Source organism: Zeus faber (assembly GCF_960531495.2).
Source record: "Zeus faber genome assembly, chromosome: 18".
NCBI lineage: Eukaryota > Metazoa > Chordata > Actinopteri > Zeiformes > Zeidae > Zeus > Zeus faber.
In genome coordinates this window covers 7652586-7672752 of record NC_137210.1, presented here as the reverse complement: position 1 = coordinate 7672752, position 20167 = coordinate 7652586, and the positions used below count along the sequence as shown (strand labels likewise).

The 20167-nt window shown below is 42.7% G+C and overlaps 1 protein-coding gene across 4 annotated transcripts in view; it reads right to left on the bottom strand.

The window, feature by feature from the left end:
- Positions 1 to 9461, bottom strand: part of acvr2aa (activin A receptor type 2Aa) — a gene marked incomplete at both ends in the record, with an annotated part of 46217 nt that extends 36756 nt beyond the window's left edge. For all 4 annotated transcript variants that reach the window (XM_080019679.1, XM_080019680.1, XM_080019681.1 and 1 more), the window contains one exon: positions 9407 to 9461. In XM_080019679.1, the coding sequence (XP_079875805.1) occupies positions 9407 to 9461 (55 nt within the window). The remainder of the gene's footprint in view (positions 1 to 9406) is intronic.
- Between the last annotated feature and the right edge of the window lie 10706 nt (positions 9462 to 20167).

Below are 20167 nucleotides of genomic sequence, written 5' to 3'. Positions count from 1 at the left end.
AAAATCCCCAACCAACGAGGAAGCACCCATCTTAGCAGCAAAACTGAAGGAACTAACGAAACACTAGGGCTGCCCCTGAAAGTCGAGAAGTCGAATCATCAATCAGAAACCGGTCAGTCGACTGGCATTCAAGTCGAGCAGTCGTATTCTGTCCCCCCCCCCCTTCCAGTCAGTGTGCATAACATTAACAAGATAAAACAAATAGAAGTGTGGGGACGGGGCACGACATGTAGCCTTGTTAAGGTAATTTCCTGCTCATAACGTGTATAGAGGGGGTGATCAGAAAGAGAGCCACAGAGAAAGTGAAACCATTACGCAACCATTTGTTCCATAAGCAGGCGTAAATTAAAATAATCTAGATCTGAAATTAAAACCGAGTGTTGTCTTTATACTAAACCAATTTTATACGCATTAGGCCATGACACTGGGGTCTCTGGGACCAGTCTATATTATAGTTAGGGAAATAATAGTGAAACTATGGTCAACAGTCATTATTGTACATTAAATAATGGTGATGAACTATTAATATTTTTGCAGAGAACCAGTGCTCTCAAGAAGAGGCTGATTCTTGCGTCTAATGTAATCCAAAAGCAGTTTGAATGCAACACTACAAAACCCAACCCTGGCCTGCGGGCACTGTAGGGTTTTGATGAAACAACAACAATAAGCCGGGTTTTTGTGGTTAACCCCTGACAAGAAACCTCAAGTGGCTCCTCTGGCCAACAAAACAAAAAGGCTCGTTCAGTCAAAGGATGTGGCGGCTGTGGTTTCGGAAAAAAATGGCAAGCAACACTACGGCTTGCGAGGGAGTGAGAGGTGTGACAAAGCGAAAGGCAGACACACACATACACAGACTGTGGGCGTACCTAGCACAAGTCTTGCCCAAACAGTCCATGCTGGTTCATAGCCTAGAGCCTACCAGCTCCAAAGGACGGTCCAACTGGACACGACGCCTATTCTGAGCCGATGAGGTGGACACCGAATCAAGTGGCTGGATAAAAGTAGGCGAAAGGTGTGCTGAAATTCCATGGAGGACAAAAAATAAATAAAACAAGAGAAGCTGGAGAAATCCCCCCCTCCTCCTTTTCATTTCTCCCCTGTCTAACGAGGGCCAGGGAGCAGGGAGGTACAGTGACATTTGTGCTAACAATCAATTATGAATGACTGAACGTGTCAGCTAAACATGGAAGACAGCGCCTTGGGCCAGAGATGGGGGTGGAGAGCTCGTAACGCAGGTTGGGTGAGGAGATGGTTAGCGCCCAAGGTCCCTCAACAACAGTGGCGCTGTAATTTTTGCACCCCTGTTAACGACCTAATGGTGATTTATGAGCTGGGTATAATGGATGGGTGGATGAATGCTGTCTTTTTCAAGCCAACTACTTTTACATGAAAAGAAACCACCAGAAAATGTAATTAGCAAGCATAGTTGCCACTTAATTCTTGAAAACAAAAGGCAATAACATCAACCTCCTACGTTTTAAAAACAATACAAATAAAAAATTAGGCAACCAAATTAATATGACAATCTAGAATTGCTTAAGTGCATTCAAGGTTTGAATTTCACACAATAATTCATATGTTCCCTTCCTGGTGAAATCCACACTTCCTAGTGATGCCAGTGGGAGGAAGCCAAATCTGATGTGCATTTTAATGGCTCTTGCATGTCATTCTGTGTGGACTGGGACTGCCCAGAATCCATCCCGATTCAATAAAAGCCCAGGATATCTCCTTTCATCACAAGCTCATGTAAACACAAACGGCCAACAACAACAAAAACTATTATGGCGCACCTAAGTGTGCTGCGCCGTTGGATCAAGAAAATTATTTTGGGGAGGAATTAATTTGCTAATTGCCCCTCGGTGGGGATAAATCCGAGGGATTAGTTCCGGCGACACAAGTCACCATTATCAGGATTACACAGAATCTGCTGGAATTACTGTCACATCCGCGGCGGGAAGATGGAAGTGGGAAGACACTAGGAGAAGATGCACATCAACTGCCGAGGTCTCTCTGCCATGATTACAGAACTGGGCCAGCAAATTGAATCAGACAAATTGACCCAGAAGCTTAGCACAAATCACAAAGGGGGGACCACCGCCACCCCACCCCCTGCTCCCCGCTCAAAAGTCAATGTTGATTATTGACTACTGAGGTGAGAGGGATTGTCCAGGACCTAAATGAAAACGCTGAGGCAGTGGTGTGGTTGGTATCCATTCAGCGCTAGCGGTCCACCGCATCGGGAATTATAATGGAGCGGCAAAACGCATTTATACACAATCACATCTAAGCACATTTAATGGAGTTAGAGTAGTGGTGGTGGACTTCCCCATGGCATGGTTTTTCCGAAGCTTAAATCCAACCCCCACCTGAACTTTACCAGGTCATCAAGCCTATTGCGGACTCCTTCTGATTATCTTGCACCTAGTGAGATAGAGAGGGATTACGTGAGAGGGGGGGGTTCTCTGTAAAAGTGCCAACAGGGTAGCATGACACTTTCTCCTGCATGCCATGCCAACCCGCAGGATGAAAAGGCGTTCCCCGAAGGACACAAGGACAGAGGGCTTAAATTTATTCCACATTTGTTTACAGAAAGCCCAGCATATAAGTTCAAACCCTGGATCAGATTCCAGCGTGTCAGGCATTAAATGGCACCGGGGAGCAACATCAAGTGACCTCTTCAAAACCCCACACAGGTGGTTTTGGTACAGTGACAATGAAAAATGTGAGCGTTGCAAGCTGATACCGACCTATATAGATATAGAAGAGAGGTAGAGGCTGAGAGTCACACGGTGGGCTGTTTAAACGCTGTCCCAGCAGAGAAGATTTTGATTGCATCACTGCACGCAGCTATTAACTTAAGCAATGTCAATGACATGCCAATAAAAAACATGGCAATATGATTCCCTTTAACAGGAAAACAAAGCCCCTTTCCCACTTGCACTGAAAGCCATAAATCTACCGGCAATGTTCCGTATTGGTGTCATGCTGGAACAGGGGCCAGTGTCGATGTTGCGAAAAAAAATCTTTCTGTAAATTTCCCCACTCTCGACCTAGTATCATTTCTGTGGAAAGCCGGTACGGCTGTGAATGGAAGCGTGTGGGAATGGAAGCAGTCACATGGCCGTAAAGTAGGGGCTGGGCCACATCCAAATAAAGCCCAAATTGTGGGTTTCTACAAATATTTATTTTGTGCAAATATTGTAAAAAAAAAACTTTTTTTCGGGGAAGAAAAATAAAAATAAACCCATTAAAAAAAACTGCCAGTCTGATCTGAACCTTGGCGCAAAGACGAGAAACAAACACATTCAGTGTTTCAGTCCAGTGTCTCCTCCAGATAGGGAGAGGTAGAACGGGTGGTGAACGTTCCCTCTCCGGAGGTAGAACATGTTGAAAATAATCACAATGATTTCATAACATTGGGCTCGGGTTAATGGGTCCGGGGATGGGGGGCTCTGTCAGCGGGGGGAACCGAGGGTTAGCGGAGCATTGGTCTAACAACAAAACCAATTCTGTTGCCTTTTCTCGCGTGATCGACACCTCTCGCATGAGCCTTATGTCATGTAACAGTCATCTATGGGGGAACAGACTGCATACGGAACTTTTCCATAAAGGGGGCTAGGTGTTAATGACTACCTACTGCCTTTGCTGGATATTTTTTAATCCTGTAATGTTATGGATTCCATGTGGGAAAGGGGCTGAAGATGACTTAAGAATTGGAGACTGACCTAGTGAAGCAGGACCAAAAGTTAGGGAATAAAAAAAATAATAATAATAGAATTCAATAAAAAAAAATGGGGTGCTTGTCCATGGTGGGTTTGGATATGGTCCAATGTGAAAAAGTCTGTCAATTAGATCAGGCGACAATTACTGCCAGTGGGCCGACACAAGCAACCTCTTTAATTGCTTCAAGGTTAACTATGTGCCTGTAGATGAAGAAAGTATGTAGAAAAGCCACAACGCAGATACCGCTGATTGATACCCGTTTTCCACTGCATGAAAAACCCACCAACACCTGGCTTTTCTCTTTGGTGGGAAAGGTTACACCCGGCATTCAGTCCTGGGACATATGACCCTGCAATAGTCATGGGTTTTTAAATCAGCTCCAGCCGATCGGCAGTGATGAAAACATGACACCCAAGTAGACGTGCTAATTTTTGCCCCTTTACCGGCGTTGCAGTTCCAGACATTGGCGCGTAAACAGACAGGAATATCCCTGTATCAGTCGATCATTTCAGATCAGATTTAAAATCGAAAATTAAAATAATAAGTTATTTACTTTTTTTCTCCACATACAAGACCATGAAATGTTTTGAGTGTAGGGACCACAGCAGAGAACCCCCCAAGCTCCTCACCAGGCTCAAAGCCACTCCAGCACAGCCCCAAGCCGGTCTCCGAATCGGAGTAGTGTCTCCGCTCCCCAACACTGAAGGACATGGATACTCCTCCATGCTGCTTCTACTGCCCCCCCCCCCCCCATTGCACTGGAACCATGACACGTCCCTTTCCCGGCGTGTTCATGATGTCCAACATGACACACCAGAAAGAAATAAAAGAAGGCATACTCAATGGGAACGGAGTCAATTGCCTATTTTTAGCATGGTTACCCGCATTTAAAAAACCTACGTATAGGTGGTAAATTTGGTGTAAAAACAGTATTAGACACTACTCATTGTCTTAATGACAAAGAGAAGTCTGTGGTACACAAGATGAATATTAACACATTAGATGATAAGGGAAACTTAATTTATTCATTTAAGTTTGGAGTAGTGTAAAATAAAATATTTTTTTAAATAAGAGCTCACTGTGAAAAAAGTTGCAAAATAATTGTTTATTTAAAATAACTTTTAGAAAAATACTAGGTAATAGTTAGTAGCTGTTATGCATAGTTAGAGTATTATGTGCCGAGAGTTCAACTGGAATTTAAAAAATAATAGAAATAAAATCGGTTTAGTGTGCTGATATCTATCTATCTATATCTATATATATATATATATATATATATATATATATGTCCATACAATTTCGCCCTATGCTTTCGGTCCTATATCAAACAAAATCAAGTTAAATGGCAATATAGGTCTTGCATAGAGGAGTGGGTTAAGTGTATACTTGGACACACCTTGTCCCAGACAAAAAGTTAATAGGTTAACGAGAACAATTAAAATGTCATTCTTTTGTTTTCAGGAGTGAACGATCAGGGTTTGGTGTGTTCTTTGGCAAACACAATGAACCTGACTGTGTTGAAGTGGTTATAGTTACCACACATGCAAATGAGTGCCTCTGCAGGTTTTCAACTGTAAATGTCCGCAAAACTGGCCTTGTTTTGGTCGTCTTATATTTGCATGCTCAGCTTACTCCTGTGTAATAGGCTCTGGATTGAGCCTCTAAAAAAAGTGCCTCATTACGCTGCAGATGAAATGCCATTTAAAGCTCTTCCTGGGGCAAAACTTGGACCTACTCATCGAGATCAATGCTGGGGAAAGGAAGAGGTTGTAGTGATAAAGCAGCATAATTGGAGCAGAGACCAAGAGGCTGCTGGACATTCCAGCCAGGATTAAGAGCTCTGACTTCATCCCTGCATTGGGCCTTTTACCGAATGAATAGACTTGCGGTCCTTGTGTCTGACGAGCAGCATTAGCACACAAGGTCAAGAATGGGCCCGTTGTTAGTGAGAACGCCTGCTTGGGTCCCAACGAGTATGTGCTACTACATCCGCTTCTGCGATGATGCATTATCGGTAGAACAGCCTATCGAAATGATGAAGTAGTAAGTGTGCTTGATTATGATATATTAGGAAACAGATATATATCCGATATATCTTTTTCAGAGAGTTAATTAGGAGAATGCTAATGCTACACATATAGGAATGGTTAGCCAGTGGTGGTCAGTAATTTCTGGCGGGTGACCAGGAGACATTCTGTGTGTGTGTGTGTGTGTGTGTGTGGGGGGGGGGGGGGTGCAGTCATGAAATGGCATTTTAGACAATTCTACCACTGACTAATTACATGCACCCACAGCCCATTATTTCCCCATGTTTACACATAGCTGACTGACCATTATGGTAGTTAGTTAAATGCTCTCCTCCACTAAAATACTTCACTTTGGAACAGACACTCAAATCAAACCCCCTCTTGTGAATTGAACTTGGAAACCCAAACCGCACAGTGGTTCCATGTGCATCCAACTGTTGTCACATTTTGGTTCCAGCCAACGAGTGGAGGAGGGGCTGTAAATTGTCGTCTAAGTCGTTGACTAAGAAGTCTAAGTGTTTAAAATTCCATACCTACATCGAGCCCAAGCTCTGCGCAAGCTACTGATGAACAGAGTGCTCTCAGAGGTGGGAAACAAGGGCAGCATGGAGGAAACCAGATGGGAACAAACAAGGCATGCATGTGATTTTCAAATACGCTGCCTTTAACTGTGAGCAATGTCAACTCTGACTGCATGTCATGAATAAATCATGTGATCGTGGTGGGATGGCCTGTAACACTATCTTGGTTGTTGAAATCCACCTCTACAATACCAAAACTAGAATGATAACAGTCAATATTCAAACGTCTTGGCAAAATTAATGCAGGGAGTGGGTGTGTCTTGCAATCTTTTGCTTTGCCACACTCCTGGATGCCTGAAAACCTTGAACCTTGAGCGGGCTGTACATTCTCCAAAAGCTTGATAATGATCGGGGAGAACGGAAGACAACCCCAGTAAGAAGCGCATTCAGCCCTGGACTATTTGTTGTGGCAACTCTCTAGCTTGGAGGGGGCCATGGGTGGTGCTAATGCTGACAGGATGACAAGGTCTACTGTCGGTCAAGTGGCACATCTGAACTACATGGAATCCTAAGGTGACAGATAGGGGCAGTAGACCACCTCCGTTGTTGGCTGGAGATCGAATAAACAAAGTGTCAGGAAACCCCCTGACCACAAAATGAGGGCTGTGCTCTGGTATGTGATACTGAGAGGCAGGCAAATGTCCATCACAGGGCCATTAATGAATCATGTTGAGGCAGGTAGGATTATATCTGGCAGCATACTGGAATAAAGGAGGGGAAGGGCCACGACAGAAGCACTGCTTTAAAAAAAGCAACATTTTGTAGAGTAGGCCTGTCCTTTCACTGGGTGATTTACCATTTAATGACCTGATATCAGGCAACACTTCCTCTGGGTGTTCAGTTTAGGATACTAGACCAGGAGCTTGATTACAAATGGGCCACTGATCACCTCATTTGAGTACAAGAACGCTCAGTAATGAGCAATACACATTCTCAATTGTGCTCTTTTGAGGGTGCCTCTTGTAAGAGCCACAAGGGGTAATGTGATAATTGTAGTTGTAGAGGAACTGCTTAAAATTCAGAGGGCAAAGGGAAAAGCAGGATGGTGTCCTTTTGTTGTAGAATTTTAGAAGAGAATTAACATGTGAGAAGCAGCAAGAGGGCCAATGAGTAAAATGGGATTTTGTGGAGAGAAAAACCAGTCGGTCAGGGCCCGTTTAAAACACAACAACCAGCTCCAGCTCCATAGCCAAGCTGTAGCCTGTTTGGCCTATTTCTTGGTTGACAGAGTATTGCTGCCAGTGCTCTTTCCTCTTGCAGTTCAGCAATAGTAAGCGCAAACAAAGAATGCCTCCAAAATGCACTAAAAAAAACAAAAAAAAACTCACCATGGATAGGATGCACAAAATAACGTTCATAACTATCATTAATCATGGTAAAGGTCCTTACATCACACTCCGCTAGAGAAATGTAATATTCTTTGTAACCTAATCTTCCATAAAGAAAACATTCACAGCTTTTCAAACAAAAACTATATTCCTACAGCATTTAATGAGGTCACTTAAGAGCACTAAATAATAATATCAAACACTGATACAAAGATATACTTTTACCACTGATTAAGAGTAACATTTTGGTTTTGACTTGACTGTTGTTGTGACAGAAATACCAGCGTACATGTTTGCCTACTGAAGACGGAGTAACATCATATATACTACAACCTTTTAATCCCTAAGAAAAGATCAATTCAACCACTCAAAAAGCCAGGCGTTTAACATAACCTTCAGCACAGATAGCATGTGAGTCCACAAACAGGGATTTGGGGCCTTAAGTGTGCATTATCCCTGGCTACTGCATCGAAAAAAAAAAGATAATTCTTTGTTTCAGGAGGATTTATAACAAAAGTGGTGTCATTCTCTAATGGTCTCCTGCCGTGCTGACCGGGTGAGTACTGCTGGGAATGACTGTACACAGTGTATCATGTCTGTCCAGCTGTGCTTGGAACAAGCTTTGCCCTGCCGAAGCCTCGCATGAGCGGGCAACAGTGTTACAACACAACTTCCAGAGTATTAGGGGGTGGCCATTGCTGTTATTTATCTATTGTTTAGCTAGAGCAGGCTTACACGGTTAAGATGGAGGTGAGTTTGTCAAATTTATGAAATGACAACTTTTCTTCTGTCCTCAAAATGACGTGGGGCTTTTTTTTTTTTTTTACTGCGATTGCTAGGGCTAAAGTCACAAAAGACATAATGTCACTATCTCCATAATCAGGTCAAAGTCCATGGCAGGTAGATTCTTTGGGTCTACTGGCCTCCAGTTTAACGTTCACTTTGACTTATGTATCATTATTTGATTATGATAATTACATTGAGCTAAATAGTGAATTTATTAGACAATGCCTCTCGGCTCAAGTTTTACAGTATTGGCAATAGATAAATGTCTAAAATAACAATCTTATGGCGTGAACATTAGATAAAGGTTAGGCCACATACCAAATTTGATAAGATTTTGTCTCTGGGACCCGAATCTGTGAAGATTTTGATTGTCAACATGGGATTTAGCCCAAACTTGCATTCCTTTCGATGCCATCGTTCAGGAGATAAAAGTAAAACTACAACCAAAACAGTCCTTATCGCACATTCTCCAAAGTGAGACCGACCGACGTCCCACATGAAATATAGAAGTGGAACCATTAATCATTTTGATGGGGAGACCGGGGAACTCTTGGAAGCCCCCCTTGGTGGTCCCTGGACCCCATGTTGAGAACCACTGGCATATAGGATTCTTAATTCGGAACCAGATTCGTTAAATATGCAGGAGTTTGGGGCATTGCATGCAAAGCACACAATGCATAAATCATTGCACGATATGCATTATACAACCGGCCGCTCTGAAACAACGTTTTGGCCACTTTCCGCACAGAGGCCCGGGATCCAGCTGGATCCACGGGTCCCTCGATGGGTTCAGTTGACTAGATGACTGATATACTGCTACTCTGGAAAACGTGGAACTGATAAATTTCATTTTGAGACGCACAAGACAGGAATACAGCTTGCCCCAATTTGCCCAGTGTATTTATTAACCTTTTATATCAGTTTGATATGCACCCGCTTCGCTCAACTATGTGGAACCCACCTGATGAGCAGGAGATGAGGAAAACGCTGAACGCCAGTTTGGTCGCTGATCCCATTTTCGATTCCGATGATGACTCCTTTCGTATTTTGTTTGTTTGATTAAATCCCGAAGCAGAGCCTCCTGGGATTAGCGTCCGGGAAACCTATTCACTTTGTAGGGCAAATGTGTACCAGTTGAGCCGCAGCACGTACGGAGCGGGACGGAGGCTGGAACATCCACTCCACGACCCAGAATCAACTCCGGATAGAAAACGTCCCGACTAATAACAATGCCCGCTCGGCTGTATGCGATCGGGGAGCCCCCTAAAGACGAGAACGTGTTTCTCCAACGCGGATCGCATGGGGATGGCTCACGTCGAACTACTGCGCGGCTGCGACGGCGCGCCAACACGCCACATCGTGCGTTAAAGTCTCAGGTTGCCCGAGATCAAGGACGAAACGGAAGGTCCGAGTCCCCGGTCGCTCACGCAGCGAGCCGCAGACGACGACCCGCTCAGTGCAAACGCAGGGGGCAGCGCTTCTCAAAACAGCCTCCGAGCGTCAACATTTTCTTTCCATTGCTAATTTGCATAGATGCGCCGCTCTTTAAACGGCGTCGACGGGACCATGGTGAACCAGAGCTCCGAGTATTCACGACTCAAGCATCCGTTCGTGATGAGCTGACTCCGGCGTGCCCTTTAACTGAAAGACACTCGACTTCTTCGCAGCCACGCACGGTCGGTCCACGGGAAAGTTGACACTCCGGAGAGCAGCTTTCAGCCAGGCCCATGCCACACAAACTACTTAGTCCCGTGGCGATTGGCGAAACGAGAGCGAGAAACTAAAACGCCGAGCGGAGCTTCGACTCCAAACTCAGCGCCTCCGCTTGCCGAAATGGCGAATCAACGCCCCCGACAAACTGGCCCGGAGCCGCACCGACGGCGGCGAGCGTGAACGAACCGACCCAGCTAGCTCCGATGCTAGCTCCGGTGCTAACCCCACCGATTCGCTCAATTCGCGCGGATTCATGAGCCGCAACAGCGACTACGGCAAGGGGCTACACTTTTGAAACGACGGGTCCCCCAATCCCGGCAATTGTTCCGTCGTGTGTCCTTAATTAACGTCCGAGGTTTTCGGTAGTCACGTTCCCTCGCTCTCCTTGTCCGAGCGCACGCAAGATGGCTGCTCGCACCGCGACACTGTGTTTGTTTTTTTCCACACTCATCTGTCACTATGTTGCCGAAGGCTGAGCGACGGCGGGCGCCGGCCAATCGGGCGTCTCGTCGGAGCCCCGCCCTCGCCCGGCTCGGCCAACCACGCGGAAGCGTCTGTCCGCTTTATGACACGCGACGCCGGGACTCGCAGGCAGGCGGACGGCGGCCGACGAAGGATGTCGCCCGTGTCGCTTATCTGCGACCTCGCGTTGTTTGAATAACCAGGAGGCAGAAGGCTTTCAAACGTATACCCGCAGAAAACCCTATTGTGTTTGTGCGGATGATAACAATCATATCCGTTGAAGGTGCGATCTGTTCCCGCAAAAGAAAAAAAGGGCATTCATCGGCCAGATGGTGGCGCTATAACGACCACTTTTACATTCTGTCGAATAACTTCTGAACAGCTGGTCGTAAAAATGTAGTTCGTGCACCCATGGATTCCTTGGGTCGTGTCGGCACATGCGCTTGTATTATGATGGATTTTCCGCCATTTTGAACTTTGTCGAAAAGTCCCCAACCAACTCCTCCGAGATAATCACCAGAACTGCCCAGAATCCAATGGACCTTTGCTACGCCCCACAGTTTGGCCACAATACATTTTCCAAGTTCTCCGGACGGAGCCTATTTTAGATAATCTGCCATAACCCCTCTACGCATTGTGTCACCATCCAATTTGGTAGATACTGTATGTGCAGTGTGGCACCCACAGCGGCAAATGGCTCTGGATAAATTAAAATCACCAGAGAAAGTGTTCAATATAACAAATGTCAGATTTTATTTTGCCAAACAAAAGGAATAAAATAATCTGTAAAGCAACTGAGGTTGTTCCCGGACCGGGGTAATCGCTTCGAGAGCTCACTCCATGGACTGGGTCCCGCAGCGGACTCGGCATCTATGCCAGCGCTCTGAGAGATCCCTCCCCTCGCGAGGGGGAGAATGTCAGGCTTAAGTCGGCAGGTAAGTGGGTCACTTCCACTTCAACTGCCAGGTGTTTGCTATTCCCAGGTGTTTGAAATTGGTCAATAGGTGGCGCAATGGCAATCGTATGACTTTCAATGGTAATGGCTCATTCGGCGGCCATTTGGTCACGATTTGTCCACCATTTTGAATTTAGTCCCAAATGTTGTTTTTTTTCGTAACTCCTCCTACAATTTTGGTCCGCATAAACACAATGGCCACCAGCAGCCAATGAAATTGCGGCATCAATTACACAGGGTTAAGAATGGCTGATCTGCAGTCATTTGATGGTCATCAAATTAATGCACCCTACAGTACCTACAATTACTCTGTCAAATGAAGGAGGAATCGTCCATTTTTATCATTTGGCTGTGACTTCTACACTGCTTCATGTAGAAAAAAAAAAACATTTCCCTGGATTCCTTAAATGTAAATTTTGTCTTAATTTAGTCTTAAACTGATCCCCTTGTTGCCATTGATGCAATTGCTGCGACTTACCTGGACCCTGTGCATTGCTGCCTGCAGCTATATTTATTATCACTATTATTATTATTATATATTTGGTCATTTTTGACTAAAGAAAATCTACAAAAATGATCAAAACATCATTCTAGTTGGGCCTCCTATTCAAGTTCATTTAATTTCTCCAGCCAGTTAATAGGAATGAATTGTGGTTACAATCATCACCGTCATTATAATAGTGGCCTCTTGAGATAATGGGAAATTGATTGCATTTGCAGTGTAGGCTAAATTTAATGAAATGACCATTGTGAAGTGGAGATAATCTACCACTCTGACTCAAACTTCAATTATTCCCGCTTGCTCCAAAAACGCATTATGTCCAAACTATCCCCCACTTGTTCAATGTGATGCAGCAGAATGAAAAGAGAAAGCCATATGATTTTATCGCTGCGGCACACGTGATTGACCTGATTTCAATCACGACTGAGCGTCCCATTACATACAGATCAATTATGATCCATCCTATATATAATCCCTCCTTCGATAATCCTCTGCACTAGTTCTCATCTGCCGTACTTTTCCGCTGACGTTTTTTTTTTTTTTTTTAATTCTGTGTGTTTAAAGTGAACTTTAAAGACCAGCAGGCCTCTAACAACCATTAATCACCAGTCGCACAACAACACTGCCCTTTCCTCGTGCTGATCATTTAATTTAGCTGTTCCAAATTCCCAGATGATATTGCAAAAAAGGCTTTGGAATTCCCCGTAATTTGAAAGGGTGGCATCAATCCAAAGACATTAGCCCTCGATATGAGCCTTAAATCTTAAGCTTGTTGCAGCTTGATAACATCTGAGGATCATTTTATTTTAAGAGCAATTATTGCGTTAGTTTTCAAATAATTAAAACAATGTTATATACACACACACACACGCACACACACACACACATAAAATCTTGTCGCTTTATAACGATCTGTTTCTTATGTAACCGCAAAGTGCACAACAGATTACAGAAGGGCTCGTAGTACGAGTTCACTTTTAAAAACCTTTTTTTTTTTTTTTTTACCAAAGTGTTTATAAAGTGGCTTACAGTCAAGACCAGCCCTGTTTGGATATTAAACCTTGTTTGGGAAAGGGAGGAGTGTATACGTGTGTGTGCATGAGTGTGCGCGTGCGTGTGTGCGTGTGTTGTGTTTTTCCTCGTATGAATATATATTGAAAAATGTAATACACACACACACACACACACACACACACACACACACACACACACACACACACACATACAGTATACTGTACGGTATATATACTGTGTAAACTACAAGATGTTTGTTTGCACTGAAAGAGTTAATAAATAGGGAGGCACGAACAGGCTGTAACCGAATAACGGCAATGACAAATAGAACATGCAACGATGCTAAAAGTGGGGCTAAGAGACTCTGTATTAGATTAAAACGGAGAAGTGGGTGTTGCAGATGTATCAGAGTGGGTTTGTCTTCTTCTTTACTGCGCTGGGGATAAAGCGAGTGTATACGACTCTGACCCGGCGATCAATTTGTTCCCCAAGACGGCAGAAATCTCTCCTCCGCGGCCATTAGCCCCTGACAGCCTGCGGATGTAGCGAGTGCTAGAGTATATGTATATGGGTGTAGGCCAGTGTTTCGCGGTCACTGTGCATGAGAGCTCGCCAGTTGTGCCGTGAAAATGCTCAAAATCCCGCTTGAAATGCACAAATAATGGAAGTCAGCTCTTGAGTTACAACATCAAAATTGCAAGGCTGCATTGATTCTTCGTCAGGTTTCGCACCAAAAGGGAGAACTCTGAGTAGCGAAGAAAGGTCAGACTCTTTTTTGAGATTGTTTTTTTGACGAGTCACTCAGTAAAGAGGAAAGAGCTTTGCGGTTTCCCTAATTTTCAGCTGGCATAACACACGGTGAGCGAGGGAGGACTCCGTGTGAACAACGAATGAGAGCCAGAAGAGTCGGTTGGGCTCTGAGCGGTGAATGGAATTCTCTCAAGAATCTTTTAATTAAAATAATTTCTTTTGGTGGAATGCAGTTTCACATTCAGTATGAATTACACCAGAGGCCTTGGCTGTTTGTTTTTTTGCCTCGGGCTTTAATTCAGTCCTTTGTGATTATTTTCGGTTTGTGAGTGGAAAATTCACTCGCTCGCCCACTCTTTCGACGGAGTGACCCCTGAGTCATTTAAAAGATCTGTTGGCCACGAACAAATCGTTTGCAAGATTTGCATCACAAACTATTAGAAGGCCATAATACTAATCACCGTTCTATGGGTTTGTGACGTGTTTTGCGGTTACAGGATAGTGGGGCGTAATTCAGAAAAAAAAAAAAGTTTGGGAAACATCGATGTGGGCGATGGGATATTTCCATGGCAAGTTTTCTTTTGCAGAGTTTGTGATCTTTTCAGACGTATATGCATGCTCTACCAGTTATGTGCGGGGGCGCCCGCTCATTCTGACATGGACTCCTGCGCGGCAGTGACACCTGACCTCCCAGCCTGCATGCTTACAGCCCTGCTGGCTTAAATGGACTCTGTGGTGACAGAGGAAAGTCCTGCCGCTTGTCACCCAAGCCTATCTCGCTGCAAATACCAGGCTCACTAATGGAGGGCAGAGGGGTTGGAATTTATAGATCACTCGTTTTATGTTTTTGGTTTTTTTTACCCCCCTAGTGAGTTTTCAGGAATTTCAGGTTTTTGTAAAGGAGTATATACAGTAAGCCCAAGCATTTTTTGTCTTGTTTACTGTACATTTTTACTGTAGTCCATAGTGGCCATGCAATATTATTTAAAAAAAAGCACAAGTTGTTGCATAAAAAATCACCAAAATGCAGGAAATGAAGTGTTTCCTGGGGGAGGACCCCCCAATGTGAGCCCGCAGACTTCTGTACATTTTTCCTTTATTTCTATTGGGTTTTATGTCAATTTCTAGGCTTATTTTTAATGTTTATCATTAGAATTATTGTACAGTACTATACCAACTTCTTACTGTTGATTTTTTATCTTCAGGTTCATTTTCTGGTTCATTTCTATTTTAGTTGATGGTTATAGTTCATTTATTTTATGTTCATTATCCATGGAAAAACGTATCTATATTATTCTTGTTTATTTTTTTCGGTGTTTTTCATTGCTTTTGGTACTTTTTAGGTTCATACTTCTTCTGTATGATTAGGTTTATTGTATATTACAATTTTTTATTTCATTTTCATTGGTAACTGTTGGTTTATTGTTATTGTTTATCTATCTATCTATCTATCTATCTATCTATCTATCTATCTATCTATCTATCTATCTATCTATCTATCTATCTATCTATCTATCTATCTATCTATCTATCTATCTATCTATCTATCTATCTATCTATCTATCTATCTATCTATCTATCTATCTCTTGAGGTGTTTGCCATCTGTTCTCTCCCAGACAGTCCATGGCAAGTCTGTTTGATGCTGTTCTTACTTGTAATAAATGTAATATTATAATCAAGTCAGGGTCAGCAGAGAGTCCTTCTTCATCAACACATCATCGACAACAAAGAAACTACACTATCTATCTATCTATCTATCTATCTATCTATCTATCGATCTATCTATCTATCTATCTATCTATCTATCTATCTATCTATCTATCTATCTATCTATCTATCTATCTATCTATCTATCTATCTATCTATCTATCTATCTATCTATCTATCTATCTATCTATCTATCTACTGAATACGTTAATAAACAATTAAAATAAACATATAAAGTGTAAAAAGGTTCTGTGTGACTTCAGGAGATTTCAGGAGAAGAAAAACAAAGGCATTCGCTAATGTAAGGATCTAACTGACACTTGTCTTGAATCCGAACCAACCAACACCAGGAAAGCTGCGGGCCCAGACGGCATATCTGGGCGAGTACTGAAAACCTGTGCTAACCAGCTAGCTCCGGTGTTCACTACAATATTCAACATCTCCCTGGCTGAATCAGTGGTCCCGTCTCCTCACTTCATTCACATGCCACTTTAATGCACATATCTTTATATACATAATTGCCTGTTCCATATACATAAGCATATTCCCTTTATCTATTCTATTTTATTTTATTTTATTTTATTGTATTTTTTTTTATTCTATATATTTTTATTTTATTCTATAAGTATTCGACTTACTGTATTACGTTTTAGGAATCAATTAGTCGGTCTATTAGAAATACATTTTTCCCTTTGAGATTTTGTGTGTTATCACTGGGTGCGTTGCATTACATTTCACTGCATATATGTATGAAAGTATGTATATGTACGTATGTGACGAATAAACCTCTTGAATCTTGAATCTTGAATCTCGGCTGAACTTACATCCTGCCTGCTAAACACCACCCCGCCCCCCTTCCCCCCTGACACTTAACTGAAATATGCCAACCATTTTGTTTTCGCGGGGGTGGGGTGGAAATAGCGAGGGTGGCCTGGCTCTGCAGCATTCTTCTCCCGGTGAGCCTCATTAACTTTTAATCAAAGTTCTAAAAGTGAGAGAGATTATCCCCGATGGATTTCAGTGAGATGTATGTCGGGGGCGGAGGTCAAGAGGTCAGAGGTCATTCGCTACGCACATGTGCTGGAGCCCGTCCAAAGTGGTTGGTTATTCACATACCAATGGATGCAGACATTCGGAGCAATTAGAGGTGTCTTGCTCAAGGACACTTCGGCACGCCAGCAGGAGCTCCAACCTGCAGATTATTAGACGACCACTCTACTTTCTGAGCTACTGCCCCCCACATTTGTATTGTATCATTTTATTCTATTACTTATATCTATCTATCTATCTATCTATCTATCTATCTATCTATCTATCTATCTATCTATCTATCTATCTATCTATCTATCTATCTATCTATCTATCTATCTATCTATCTATCTATCTATCTGTCTGTCTGTATGTCTGTATGTCTGTCTATCCATCTACCCATCTCTATCCATCTATCTACCCACCCATATCTATATATCCATCTATCCATCTATCCATCCATCTATCCATCTATCTATCCATAAATATCTATCTACCCATTCAAAAGGGTTCGGAACATGATGATTGTTGATGGATGCATCAAAAATCATCATGTTCCGACCCCTTGTTTTTAAACATACCCACTCCACTCCATTCACAATGTTTTTCCGCCCTCAGTGCATGGCCTAACATACTGAAAATGAACCGAATTACAGCTTCCTGTCGACGCTGCACATGCCGTTATTCCACATGCGTGCACCGAGTCACCCCCCCCCCTTCCTGTGCATGGAGATAGCTAATCACTTGGCCTAAGTACGAGTAAATCACATTACACCCTGTCCCTTTAAATCAATGTTGAGCCCTGGCACACGCTAAACCCATCCCTCTCATGCACAGTGAGACCGGGCATTAGAATTCCGTCCCTCATTTTCTCATTTTTTATTTTTTTTGAACGTTGGCCATAAAATCCTACTCTCTGATTGTTTTTTACCGTTCCTGGAAGTGAGAGAATTGGTTGTGATTGCATGCACACAATGTTTTTCTTTTTAATTGGAATTCTCTCTCTCTGTCACCCCCCAACATCCCAGAATTGCATCTGACTTTTTTGTTTCTCGTGTGCGTGTAGAATGTGCACGAGTAAAGCTTTGGTGATTTTTAATTTTCGCCCTGCAAAAGGAACTGAACGTTATCATACACCTCTAATAATGGACAACGTTCCGATCTGAGTGTGACATATTGAGGCCGCTATTTTTTCCATTTCACTGAAATATTCAGAGTTTGAAGACGTTTTAATTGATAGAATCTGCAGCTTTGTGTAAGAAAAGTCGTTCAATTCTCCAGCAAGATCCAGTCAAGACTAAGTATCATGACATTACACATCGGCCTTAAAACTTCTTTGTGCTGATTACCATGGTCCAGGAAATTTGAATCATAACGGGCTGCTCCTTTAAAAGTGTTTGAACTGAACGGACACGCACGATAGCACTCAGAGGCAGCAAGAAGTCGAGGTGACAGCAGATTATCGGCGTAACCTGGACGCCGATGACACTCCTCCTCTTCTCTAATCTCCAGCGCCAGAACAGTACATGGTGACGTGGGCTGACGCCAGCCAGCGCTCCGTAACTAGGTGTGTATATTGGACTGGAGTGCTGTTTGCATCTGTGTAGGTATGACAGTATTATGCATACCGGGCATAGTGCAATGGAAGGACCACACTGATAGGCTTGTTATCCAAAGTTGCCGATCAGTGTCGCATCAAGCAAACAGAATTATCTGATGTGTGGCCTCTGCACCCACACAGCCTATTCTCAGCACTTAAAAATGCAACGTGATGAAATCACATGTCACAGCACACGCAATTAACTCTGCTCTACCTGGAAACTGGAAACAAGAAAAGACATGATCATAAACTAATATGAAACTTAATTAATACTGATAGAGAATTCTTACTTTGCTTATTGGAACTTACAAATGAAGTACAGAAGCAAGTTGACACCCAGGTCCTGTATTCCTACACTTTATTAATTCCCGGAAATCAGGAATTAAATAAAAGATAATAATAATAATCAAATAAAACAAGATTTCACAAATTAAATGAAATTAATTTGATTCCATCAAAATAAAAATATATATGAAATTCTGGAATCAACCAAGTGGCCTGATTTAATTCAGATTATTCAGTTTATTACATTAGAATTATTTCTTATTTAAATTATGAAATACGAAAAAAAAATAATATAACTTCAGTAAACTTTAATCAAAATTTAAAAAAATGAATCCAGGAATTAACTTTGAGTGGCTTGATTTAATTCAAATTGGCTTACATAAAACCCCAACTTAGAATGCTATATTTTACTGATCAACTATTTTTGTATATGTAAGTAAGTCCTATACCGCTACAACTATGCTATCTGCATGGTCTAACTTAGCAATAATGCAAAGTTTTAAAACTCATATTGGTTTGCCAATTCATTCTTATGCCAATTCAAATTTGCCAATTCATTAGTCTATTGCTTTAGACAAATTAATCATGATAACAAAATAAATAAATAGTCAAATTAATACACATAAATAAACAAATAAATACAACCATGAGTTTTCATTTTCCCTATAGTGCTAGCTGGGCTGCGTTGGGCTCGTTATACAAAAAGGTAATTTATTACTCATTACCTGTTACTCTTTTCAAAAGTAATATTATTACTTTACTAATTAGTCCCAGCCAACAGTAATTAGTTACACGACTCGTATTACTTTTCTGTTACAACCCACCAAATTGGAAATTGCGTCCTTCCTCCTTAAAACTCAGTGCGCCTCTGCGTAAATGTCAGGGTAATCACCAGTAAGGTTAAGGCTTCAACTACTGACGCTACCTGTGTCTTTTACATGTACTAAAAAGTGATCCGCTCGGCCATCAACCTTCACCTTAGGTAGTCGCGGCACGGCAGCAGACCGACAAAGCTTGAAATAATCTATGATCCATCCAATGAGTAATTTCTCGAAGCGCCACGTTCCCTCCTCCATGTTTGTTTACACTTAAGCCCCTTTCATACATAGTCCCTGTTAAATTACTGGGACAACGGGAATGCGATCCAGCCGGGCCGTGGCGTCAAGGGAAAAGGTCTGATGTTGGATACAGGGGCAACTTCACATACCATCACGGAAATAGCGAAGTTTGGGTTCTAGGCCAACACCCACTGCATGGAGTTGGCTGATGGCACAAGGTGCAACGGAGTCTTGGAGCACAGAGGAGATGTGGAGGTTTGCTTGATCGACAGCAGATGGCAACGTCACAACACAACGCTGAGACAGGCATCGTACGTCCACTCATACCCGCAGCACATCTTTTCTGTAGCACCTGCTGCCAGTGGAGCGACCGTAATCTTCAAGCAAGGGAAAAACGTCCCATAACGCAGAGACGGTACAAAATCCCACATTCATGAGTATAACAGAGTATACTACTTACTCACAATAAACAGGGAATGTGATGACCAGTGTAAGGAGTGTTATTATATCCAGACATGGCATGAGATCCTAGGTAACTGTCATTACGTTGATATTCAGAAATTACTGAGTGTTGATGGTATGACAATCAAGGGTGAAATAGACAACCCTGCCCTACATTGTGAAGTTTGCACTCAGGGAAAGTCTA